This window comes from Hyposmocoma kahamanoa, unplaced genomic scaffold (assembly GCF_003589595.1).
Source record: "Hyposmocoma kahamanoa isolate Upper Pololo Valley unplaced genomic scaffold, ASM358959v1 296, whole genome shotgun sequence".
Lineage (NCBI taxonomy): Eukaryota > Metazoa > Arthropoda > Insecta > Lepidoptera > Cosmopterigidae > Hyposmocoma > Hyposmocoma kahamanoa.
This window is the reverse complement of record NW_020653780.1, coordinates 1,032,861-1,045,279: the sequence shown is the minus strand read 5'-3', so window position 1 is coordinate 1,045,279 and position 12,419 is coordinate 1,032,861. Positions and strand designations below refer to the sequence as shown.

General features: G+C 36.4%; 2 protein-coding genes across 2 annotated transcripts; both read left to right on the top strand.

Moving 5' to 3' along the window:
- Window positions 1–848: 848 nt before the first annotated feature.
- On the top strand, window positions 849–3,892 carry LOC113229276 (saccharopine dehydrogenase-like oxidoreductase). The gene is made up of 5 exons (XM_026462820.1): window positions 849–1,102; window positions 1,864–2,056; window positions 2,435–2,798; window positions 3,414–3,505; window positions 3,726–3,892. Exons 1-5 carry the CDS (start codon window positions 976–978, stop codon window positions 3,856–3,858), a joined length of 909 nt encoding a protein of 302 aa, XP_026318605.1. The 5' UTR covers window positions 849–975; the 3' UTR covers window positions 3,859–3,892.
- Window positions 3,893–6,284: 2,392 nt separating this feature from the next.
- On the top strand, window positions 6,285–10,283 carry LOC113229275 (vacuolar protein sorting-associated protein 4A). Its single transcript, XM_026462819.1, has 2 exons — window positions 6,285–6,393; window positions 7,339–10,283. Exon 2 carries the CDS (start codon window positions 7,360–7,362, stop codon window positions 8,680–8,682), a length of 1,323 nt encoding a protein of 440 aa, XP_026318604.1. The 5' UTR covers window positions 6,285–6,393; window positions 7,339–7,359; the 3' UTR covers window positions 8,683–10,283.
- The last annotated feature ends 2,136 nt before the right edge of the window (window positions 10,284–12,419 follow it).

Genomic DNA, 12,419 nt, shown 5'->3' with positions numbered 1-12,419 from the left:
GTGTTTCGAGTTTTCTTTGAATATGTTTGATTTTGTCTTAACGCTCCCTTATAGATTATAATGAAATTAAGCATTTCCCACAAAAAAGTGAAAATGATCAAATTGTTACTTTGGCCCTTATACTTAGGACCAGTGTTGGGCGTTAATCAATTAAATTTCAATCAATAATTCAATCAGATTAAAAAATCAATTCAATTGAAATCAATTGCAATTATTATATAATTATTATTATTGCGGTTGGGGCCCCCGGCTGGGGGCCCGGTTGGGGGGCCCGGTTGGTGGCCTGGGTGGGGGGCCCAGCTGGGGGCCGCGTTGGGTGGTCCGGCTGGGGGCCGCGTTGGGGGCCCGTTTGTGGGGCCCCGGTTTGGGGAGCCCGGTTGGGTGGCTCGGTTGGGGGGCCCAGTTCGGAGCCATCAGGCCCCTTAACTGGGCCCGAACCGGGCCCCCCAATCGGAGCCCCAACCGGGTCCCCCAACCGGGCCCCCCAAACGGGGCCCCGACCGGGGCCCCCAAGCGGGCCCCCCAGCCGAGCCCCCCAACCGGGCCCCCAACCGGGCCTCCAACCGGGGCCCTCAACCGGGGCCCCCAACTGGGGCCCCCAACTGGGGCCCCCAACTGGGCCCCCAACCGGGCCCCCCAACCGGGGCCTCCAACCGGGCCCCTAACCTGCCCCCAGCAGGCCCCAAACAGGCCCCCACAACCAACGCCCTATGCCCTCACCCCCATATGCCCTATAAATTTATCATAATTGTCAGTTTTAATTGTTCATTGTTAATCAAAAACATTGAAAAGATTGAAAATTGATTAATTGTTAATTGTAGATATTTGCGATTAACGATTGACCAATTGTTAGTTGCTGTTTCGCAATTGACAATTAATCAATTGTCAATCTTTAATTGCCAGAACAATTAAATTTTGCCCAACACTGCTTAGGACCCATCGACATATTGAATTATATGTATTTTGTTACAGCATATGATGAATATCTACCAAATGTACAACAAACCAGCGGAACAGGCAAACGTGTTAATCATTCCTGCGTGTGGATTTGCTTCTGTACCAGTGTCAGCTGGTCTTATCCATCTAGAAAATAATTTCAAAGGTGTTCATTAAAAAAAAATATTCATATTATTTAAATTGCTCGATTATGGCGTATTTTATGTGCATGAAAATACAGTTTATCTTGTTACTAAGCTGCTGGGAAAGGACCTTCTCTTACTTCTTTTATTCTTCATTTCTATTAACATAATATTTTATAACTTTTAATGTTTTGTCTCTCTAACAATCAAGACACCCGTATGTTATTATTACCTACCCTATAATTTTCTACCAAAGTCAAAGTCAAAGTTTATTTATTCCATAGGTAAAATAAATGTACACTTGAAAACGTCACATTTAAGCTACTGCTTGTTCACTACGCTGACGTCCCTGAGAAGAACGAGCAAAAAACTCTAGGGATTGCTCTTTTCAAATAAACTTAAATGCTATGGAATAACACTTTGAATCAAATTTGTGTGGATTCTGGAGCCATGTCGTCTTTCCATACATCTTTATCTAACAAGTAGTCTTCAATTTTGTAATATGATTTTTCGATCAAAATAATTGTATGTATAACGTAGTTTTTAAACTAAGGAAATGATAAACTTAACATATGCTCCGGAATCTTATTGTAAAAACGTATACAGTTTCCCATAAAAGAGTTATTTACCTTCGTTAAACGAAATCATGGTACCATGAGTTTGGATTTAGCTCTAAGGTTAATATTATGGATATCTTCTTTCTTATTGAAATTATGTATATTTTTACGGGCATATAAAATATTTGAGTAAATGTACTTGTACTACCTATCGTACTGTCTTTCAGGTGTTCTTCGTACTGTAGAATGCTACACAGCTATCGATTTTCCTACATCTATCCTACCTGGACGTGATAACTGCGTAGTACATTATGGAACTTGGGAATCACTAGTGCATGAATTGCAAAATCTTAAACAGTTCCATGAAACTAAAAGCCAAGTTTATCCAGGCTTTAAACCTGTACCCCAAAGCTTAAAAAGGTATGGTACAACATATTTCAACGTTCCATATAACGATCCTGTAAAATGTACAAGGTTCAGGTCACAGCAAACTTGATGCTTAAGATTTAAATTTAAACTCAATGCCGCTTACAATAAGAACGGTACAAATTCCAAACTTTATGTGTTCTGATTTAACCTTAAGAGCGGTTACACATCGATACAAACCCGCGATTGCATCGCTACATCTGGGATAAATTTAAAGGCGATTGTAATCACGCGTTCGTGTTAATTCAATCGTGCGTTTGAATCGATGCAGGTCGCGCGTTTGTATCGACGCAATCGCGCGTTCGTGAAACGTGTGTTCGCATGCTGCTAAAAGTCGTCGTCTAAATATGACGTGTTATGTGGTTTTTACAGATCATTCTTTCATAGAAATCATGGTAGATTCTGGTTCCCTTATCCAGGACCTGATGAGAGCATTGTAGCGATTGATCAAGCGTATCGCTCAAAAACAGGAACACCAACGTACTTTTTCCAAAGTTACGTGACTCCGCCTCTTCTCATACATTTCTTTGTAGTACCTGTTTTCTTTATCTACTACTACCTTTGTTCCTTCAAATGCTTCCGAAAGTTATTGTGGAAACATCCTAAATTTTTTACTTTAGGCTATTTTTCACACAAAGGACCGAGCGAACAAATGAGAAATAATACAAAATATTCATTCACATTATACGGCTCAGGAGCTGACAATAACAATGTGGGGAAATCCTTAACAGCAAAGGTCAGTAAACTGCAATAAAGTACCTACTTTCATAATAATTATCGTCGACTTTGTCTGGTGAACATAATATTATTATGAATAATTTATTTAAATGCTGCTTGTAAATAAAAACCCAGTCCCAGTCCATATAATAAACGTGAATAGGTGGTTTTCTATACCTACATATTTCCTGGGTATCACTATATAGGAACTATTTTTTTGGAAGCTATGACAAACAGAAGTACTTTAAGTCAATGACTTTAGGGGAAAAAATGCCAGACAATCACTCCAAATTTCTGGTCTCAAATTAGGGAATTTCCTGTATAGGTACTATGAATACCAGAATAACGATAACTCTGAGGGCAATATCCAGAATATCTAGACCAGAGCCAACTTAGAAATGTTCGTTTCCTAAATTGGCCCAAATCGGGAATCAAACCCGGAACCTCCTCATCAAGCGCCCACTACTGCTGTGCCACCGAAGAGCATAAGCACACTCTGTACTATGAACCCGCCACGCGCCGCTAGCCGACCCCGCAATAGGTGGGGTACAGGGCTCGTTATACAGATACATAAGTTTTATTATTAATTTTTATCGTTAAAAATATAGGCGTAAATTCAATTATCATATTTCAGGTTTCTGGAAACGATCCTGGATATCGTACTACAGCCATAGCAGCTATTTGTGCTGCTTTAACAATACTTAAAGAGAGATCTAAAATGCCGATGTGAGTATAAAATAATATATGATCAGTGATTGATTGATATTTCGTATCTTATCTTGGTTAAATAAGACGGTAATTAAGTTTGCTGTTAGAATGTTTAAAAATGGTAACGTTGTTGCTTTCCTTTATAACATTTGATTCATAATAAATTGTTTTATAACTTTGTGGTCCCTCTGCGATATTTTTAATTTTTGTAATTCCCGATTATACGTCTTTTTTTTAGAGGTGGCGTGATAAACAGCGGTACAGCATTCCAAAATACTCGAATTGTTGATAGGCTGAATAACTCAGGGATGAAGATTGAAATTGTTGATGATAGTGGTAATGAAACTAAAGTTGAGTGGATCGAAAAGTGAATGATTTAATGGACCTTGATATAAATTTTTCAGAATTTCTAATAAACTATTGACACATGTCAGGAATTCTATGGTGTTCAAATTAAATTGTTTACAATAAAATGCATATTATATTGCATTAATAAAAACGCTCAAAATTAGTCCCCTCAGTGGGTATGTATCTTTTATTAACCGACTTCAAAAAAGGAGGTGGTTCTCAATTCGACTGTATGTTCTTTTTTTTGTATGTATGTTACGCGATAACTCCGGTATTTGTGAACCGATTTTCATGATTCTTTTTTTGTTGGAAAGGGGGTACTTCCATAGTACTCCCATTTCATTTTGAAGAAAATCATTCACCTCGAAGGGTGGGTTGAGGTCGGTTTTTTTAGTACTCTGTACTGAGATTATTTTTTTCCATCCTCTAAGGTATGTATCTAACATCAAGCTGTCAACCTGCGTTAGATAAGTTTAATTCCATCTCTATAGCAGATCCATCACCAGTTAAAACAATTCAAAAAGTTTTATTAACGAATTGTATATACAAATCGAACTGTATATACCATGGTTGTAATAATATAAAAAAGGGTAGGTACTCTATTTTATTATATTCGACTACGAAAAGATGTTTTAGGTATATACGTTACCGGTCCAATGTTGGCGATAAGAGTTAATCAAATATACATTAGATAAAGCTTAAATTCAGCGCGAACACTCGAATAGTAATCTCTGATGAATTGAAGCGTAAAGTGAAGAATGCAACATATTTCAAAAGAATCTTTGTGATTATGTTCAAATAATCACGATATTGTGAACAATAAATGAACAATAAATCTTAAGTCAATTACAAAAATGAATAAAATATGAAAATTATAAATATAATACTATAAACAATACATTATTACAGATTAACATTAATGACAAAAAAAAGATAAAATCCATATTATTCCCCGTACCAGACGAAACACACACACACACACATAAGACAAAACACGAGCCAGATTGCGTCTCACAAATTTACCATGCCTAAAATAAATGCTGAGGGATAAAGTTTTTAGTTTTAGTTCTTATTAAGGGGATTACCCCTTAACGTTGTACGGATATTAATCCGTACATCTTCTTGTATAAGTTTCGAGCAAATGTCTTCTGAATTTTCTCTAATGTTTGTGTGTGGTTATGATAGACGGGGTTCCAAATGATAGGCGTTACATTCCAATTTGCTTCGAGCAAAAGAGTTATACAAAAGACATGACGTGAGGTTGGTTTTTAATGACTTTGATTGTCTTAAGACGAAACCGAGACACTTGCGGGAAGATTTACAAATTTTTGTGATATGTTCTCGGAAAGTGAGCTCAGTGTCGAACCATGTGCCTAAGTCTTTGACTGATTTAGCTCGACTAATCCGAGTATCATTTATTTTATAATGACTAGTTACCTGTTTGCGAGCACGAGAAAAAGACACAACTGTAAACTACCATTTCTCAACATTCAACTGTAAACTACCCTTCCCCACCTGTTCACGTTATAAATGTCCCTTTGCAAGAGCACACAATCTGTATCAGACTTAATCGTCCAGGCCAATTTAACGTCATCTGCGAACATGAGACACTCGCTGTGTCGGATAGTCAGTGGCAAATTATTTATTATAATTAAAAACAGGAGTGGTCCAAGGCCACTACCTTGACCTACACCAGAATTTACTTGATAAGGTTGAGATAAGCACCTATTGTAATATACATATTGGTGACGGTTTGCCAAGTAGTCCGCAAAAAATGCGGTTAGGTTTTTTGAGATACCGGTAAGTATTAATTTCCTTAGTAGAACATCACAATCAATTTGATCAAATGCTTTCTGGAAGTCCAAGTATACTACGTCAACTTGCTTCCTGGAGTCTAGCTCGCCAGAGATGGTCGTCGTAATATTCATAAGAGTGGAAGCAGTAGTGCGACCTGTAAGAAATCCGTACTGTTGATCCCAGAACCACCCTTTAAGTTGTTCATAAATTTTGCAATAACAGATAAAACAGCCACGGCGCGATAATTCCTTATTTCAGTTTTGTGACCCGATTTATGTATAGGTAGGACTTTTGACGTTTTCCAAACATTGGGATATATATTGCATTTTAGGGACAAATTAATGATATAAGGGGTTGGTGAATGCTTCCCTGCAATCCTTTACTATCACCTGTGGAATACCGTCCGGGCCTTGGGTCAGTTTAGGCTTGAGTTGTTTCATAGCGCTATAAATATCAAATCTCGTTACTTGGTCTACAATAATATGTTGATCGGGCAACAGCTGGTAGGATGAGCGAATTGTCGCAGCTACAGCACCAAAAGCATCATCGGGATTCAAGCTTCATAAACGTACGTGTATACGGTATTATATAGATAATTTTTATTTTGTTTTCTCTTCTGGCAACACTGTTCAAATTATGTCATTCTGGTGACAAACAGCGAAGAATTTTCGAAATAAAATTTCGACCCTATTTAATGATAATTTGTCTTTAAAATTACGAAATCAAACATTTTTTTCTATTTCTTAACAGTCTACTTGATGGTAAGTGTGATATTTTCTTTGTAAAGTAAATTCTTAATGTATTACTGCCATGATTATATTTGTCAATGACGACAACATTCTTACCTACTAATGTCGTATATTTGTTTCAAAATACACGTTAATACATAATAAGCTGGCAAAAAGAGTGTTAATTTGTAACTATCCTTTATCCTCAGTCAAATATCTTTAACCTAGACATGCTTAGTTAAAAGATATTTTGCCAGTTTTTTGTATGAGTCATTTTTCTCTACGTCCTTCTGTACATGTACATAGGTAGGACGCCCTGTTAAGTTGCCTATGTCGGTGTCACTGTGTTCTTAATTTCATCTAAAATTTATTAAAAGCTTTAATTGTCCATATTGACTATGACATTTGTGTTTATAGTTTCCTCTTTTGTATTTATTATGGTATTGATGTATGTATGTATGTACGTACATACATATATGAGATGATTACCATACATCTATGTGAGAAAAATTTAATTATACATATGTGTTATTGATCCCACAATGATACATCTAATATAATAGGTGAAAATATGTATTAATGTTAACAAATTCAGTAAATTTCATGTCAGAATAATGACTTTTATTAACCAGTAAAAAAAAACATTGATATATTGTGCAATTGTATGGCCACAGGTAAAGTTATTTAAACTTATGCAGCAACATAATTATAGTTTTCCAAATTATCTGTTTAAAATTTAACAAATATATTCCCCAGCCGGGAGAAATATTTGTATGGTCTATGTTTATTTGTCTTGTGAGTTGGTGTAAATTGCAGTTGTCTATGTGTGTGTCCATGGCACCCGTGATACAGGGTTTCTTTAGTGCGTGGTTATATGTGTGGGTTATTATTACTATGGTCGAGCATACCTAACACATTCAATCATTCATAGTCTATACTTAATAGCTACTTATGCATTTATTATATTGCTATTTCCAGGTAAAAATTTAATACCCAAGCATGACATCATCAAACACCTTGCAAAAGGCCATTGACCTTGTCACTAAAGCAACAGAAGAAGATAAGAATAAAAACTATGAAGAAGCTCTCCGTCTGTATGAACATGGAGTGGAGTACTTCTTGCACGCTGTTAAGTACGAAGCTCAAGGTGAGAGAGCTAAGGAAAGCATTCGAGCTAAGTGTCTCCAGTACCTAGATAGGGCAGAGAAATTAAAGGAATACCTCAAAAAGGATCGTAAGAAGAAACCTGTAAAGGATGGCGAATCCAACTCCAAAAGTGAAGACAAAAAGAGTGATAGTGACAGTGACTCTGATGATCCTGAAAAGAAGAAGTTACAGGGAAAACTTGAAGGAGCCATAGTAGTTGAAAAGCCTCATGTAAAATGGAGTGATGTTGCCGGCCTAGAAGCTGCAAAGGAAGCTCTCAAGGAAGCTGTCATTCTTCCTATCAAGTTCCCCCATCTCTTCACAGGGAAAAGAATACCTTGGAAGGGTATCCTCCTTTTTGGACCACCTGGTACTGGTAAATCATATTTGGCAAAGGCGGTTGCTACAGAAGCCAACAATTCAACTTTCTTCTCTGTATCCTCTTCAGATCTTGTCTCAAAATGGCTTGGTGAATCTGAAAAATTAGTCAAAAATTTGTTTGATCTGGCAAGGCAACATAAGCCCAGTATAATTTTTATTGATGAAATAGATTCACTTTGTTCATCTCGTTCAGATAATGAATCTGAATCTGCTCGGCGTATTAAGACTGAGTTTCTGGTACAGATGCAAGGTGTCGGAAATGACATGGATGGAATTTTGGTGCTTGGAGCTACAAATATCCCCTGGGTTCTTGATGCTGCTATTAGGCGACGTTTTGAGAAACGTATTTACATTGCCCTACCAGAAGAGCATGCAAGATTGGATATGTTCAAATTACATTTGGGCAACACCAGGCACCAATTGACAGAACAGGACATGAAGGTATTGGCTGCTAAAACAGATGGTTATTCAGGTGCAGATATCAGCATTGTTGTTCGTGATGCTTTAATGCAGCCAGTACGTAAAGTGCAATCAGCCACACACTTCAAAAAGATATCTGGTCCCAGCCCGACTGATCCTGATGTAATTGTAAATGATCTCCTGACCCCATGTTCTCCTGGTGACCCAGGAGCAATGGAGATGACCTGGATGGATGTACCAAGTGACAAGTTGGGTGAACCTCCAGTCACAATGTCAGATATGCTGCGATCATTGGCAACATCTAAACCTACTGTCAACGATGAAGATATGACCAAACTGAAGAAGTTTATGGAAGATTTTGGTCAGGAAGGATAAGGAAGGAATGTATACTATGGTGTTTCATTGTCCAATTTATCTTAATCTTTTTGATTCACAGATACTTTGTTAGATTTGCACAGTGCTTGTATTGCACATGAACAGGAGATTAATTTTTGGGGTGATACAGCTTTCAATAATTTTATATCAAGATGTTAATGCAACAAGTAATTATTCTGTACAGTGTATTAATGGTTGCTTGATTTTGTTGTATGAAATGACTTATTTACATAATTTAAATTGTAAAGGAATCACCTATGGGCCTTTATCCAAGATTTGTATATTTAATTCTAGAAACAATTGTGAAGTAGTTAGGTTCAAGCTGTACAAACAAATTGACTATACCTACCATGCTTTGAAATTACTGATAATGTTGATTTGTATCTATTATGTTTATAATCATTTAGTGTAAGAAATTACGTAAGTGAATGTAACCTTAAAAGCTGTTTGCCTCCAAGTAACAGGGTTTATTCTGCTTAACCTAGTGCATGAATATTATCTCACTATTTGAAGTAATCATGACTTTATATGGACAATACTGTTTAATCATAATGTTATTGTAATTCAGAAATTCGTGATTATTTGTGATACAAAGTTTCGGCATAAAAGGAACAAGTTGCATTTTGTGTTTGTATTTCCAATTACATTTTATACTTTATACTTATTCTTTAAGTTAGTTTTAGGGGCGCTGTCAAAGCTATGCGGATTGAGGGGTTGTTTAGACTCGGGACAGAACTGTCAATTAACTTGATTGTTCAGGTTTTCAAACTTACAAGATGGTGGTCAGCTCCATTATCTGCTACAGTGCTACCTGTTACGTTTTCATACCTGATTGGGAGGGGAGAGTACCAGTTCTTTGATTAGTACAGTGAATGCCCTAAGATACCTGAAACCCTAAATGTTCATTTGGTTCTAAGTAGATTAGTCTGAAGAATGATCAATCGAACTTTAACCAGTAAGCCGTGAAATTTTATTATGACTTCCTCATTGTATCATTAGTGACCTAACGTTTTATAAAACTTTTTAAGCCAATATCGATTTTTAATTATATTACATAAATACAAATTTCAACCAAAAAGCTGGAATTCCATTTTCTGTTGAATGCGTAAGATGGCTTCCAGAACCAAAACATCCGATTGGGGGTGAGGTTAGAGCATCGACTGTACTTCTAAAATGTGGCCAGACATGAGTCTTGTTAATTTGACTTCGTATAAGAGACGGCATATTCCATGCGTGTTTTCATCCGCTTTCTATAAACAATGGTTGTTTAAAGATGCATGTAGCGAGCAAATATTGTGAAGTCCACTTGTGAATGTAGATAAAACCGTAAAACTTTGTAAATGCCCTATTTCGTCTTTTGCTTAACTGTTTATAAATATTAAATAGTAAAAATAAAAGCCTATTGTTTTAATAAAAAAATTGATAAATTATGTAAATCTCCCAATAATATTACTTAATTACATTTCTGAATTATTGTAGAATGTATTTTTTGTCATTTATTTTATGTCGTAAAATAAGGGTTAATAATAATGTTTGAAATATAGGAAATGTTTTTATTTTGCGTAATTGGTTATCTTGGGAAAACGTAATTGCAAGCAAGATTGGAAAAGCTATTGTATATCTGTAGGGCTGGCGCGACAAGCGCGAGAGCGACATAAAGCGCGATATACTGCTATTCTCGCAAAGAGATCTCACGCTTTATGTCGCTCTCGCGCAAGTCGCGCCTTAATGTGCTAGCCTTACTGCCGTCCACTAACTAAAACGCGGCTAGGTGACAAATGGTCAAATAACCGTTTTAAATAGGAAAATACAGAGCACAATATTCTCTTTTAACGACAGTTGAAATTAGTTAACTTGTTCGACTTATCGGAACTTACCCTAACGACGCATAGCTGAAATATTAATGATATTATTAATGATATACAATTTCAATATTCTGAAAACGCGAATGATTGAAAAAAAATTTTGTCACTTAGCGTTTTAGTTAGCGGACGACAGATATGTGATATATACAATAGTTGTTTTCCTAAACTGTTATCATATTGACGATGTACTTAAGAGGGAGCAGAGGAAAAATTTCTAATCTTCGATTTGATTTTGGAGGGGTATATCCACTTTAAAGTTAAAAATAAAATATTGTATGAGTAACTACGTACACGATATATTCAAGAATAGACACTAATCAGAAGCATAAAACAATAAAGTTTCCTCGATAAATAAAAATCACGAAATGACCTCTAATTTTCACATTTTTTCGATTCATCCTCGAAATGCTACAGGTTATTAGGACAAAAATTAGATAATTAATTATATTTATGCATGATCGAGAACTGTCACTACGGATTTTTTTTAATCCCTTTAGTTTTAGAGTTATTCCGCTAAAACGAATTTGGTACTTTTAATGCGCAAAATTCAACATGTCCTGTCGCACTTCAGGCATATATTTGTTTCACAGATTTGGGCGGAGCCAACGTCAAAACTTTTTTGGCATGCTCCCACTTAACAAGTATTACCTACTACTAAAAAAAATAAAAAAAATAATTGGTGTTCTTTCGTTTGCTGAATTGATTTCCATAAAAAAATTTAGTTTCGTATCCCTCTACGTGATGGACCCATGCCCTCGATTAAAAACTGCAAGTAAAAAGCTGTTTCCTTTTGGCCCAAAATATCAGACATGAAATATATTGTTCACAATAGTGCTGGCGCTAGTCCATATAGCGCCCGGGCGCAATCAATACCCTGGCGCCCTCTACAAGCTATGCGATCAAAATGGATTACTTACAGTTACGTTTTTCCCAGTGATCGGAGATTCGGGTGCAAATGGTGCAAATAGTTTACAATTACTATATTGGGAAGCAATAACCCGTTTACTTCGCTTACTTGACTCACGTTACAGTCACGTCAAACACTTATGTGCCCGTGTGCGCCGCATACACTGCACCACAGGTAAAGCCGGTACTGTATATTCTGAACTAGAATATTCTATTCAAGAAAGAAAGAAAGAAAAGTAATTTATTCAGCACAATACACGTGGAGTACAATATTAATAATTAGTATTAAAAGTGTATTATTGCACTGAAAAGGACCCAACTCAGCTAATACTGCGGCAGGGCCACAGCGCTGGTTTTCAGTGGACCCTTTTCGAAAATGCCGATTAAAAGAAATAAAAATATATGAAAAAAATAAAAACAAACGTGGACGCGAGTTAAATAATAATTTAAACATGACACAATATAATTAAATAGGAAACATAACACAAATTTCAACTAATGTCCCAACAAAGATTCACTCTGCCTTTTTCTTTTTAATTTTGTATTTTGAGGCGCATTACACAAATAAAATTGTCCCAGACGTGTTTTGTAGATTTAGAATGTGCTCTTTGAGTTGACATTTGAACGCATAAACGGATTGTGAGGAACGCATTGGTGGCGGTATGTTGTTCCAGATTTTCGCCGCGGAATATTCAAGTCCATCACGTCCGTTTCTGAATAATTTTTACACAATGTAAGAACCATTTGAACAAAACAGGCTCGAAGCTTGGTAGTAACTTATCTAATAATAATCTCAGTACAGAATCCTAAAAAATCGACCATAAAAAGTCATTCAGAACCTAGTTTGCTACCCTTAGCGGTGAAATATTTTTTTTTTGAATTTAAATGGGACCACTACTGAGGTACCCTCTTTCCAACAAAAAAAAAAAATCATCAAAATCGTTTCACAAACGCCGGCCGGCGTTA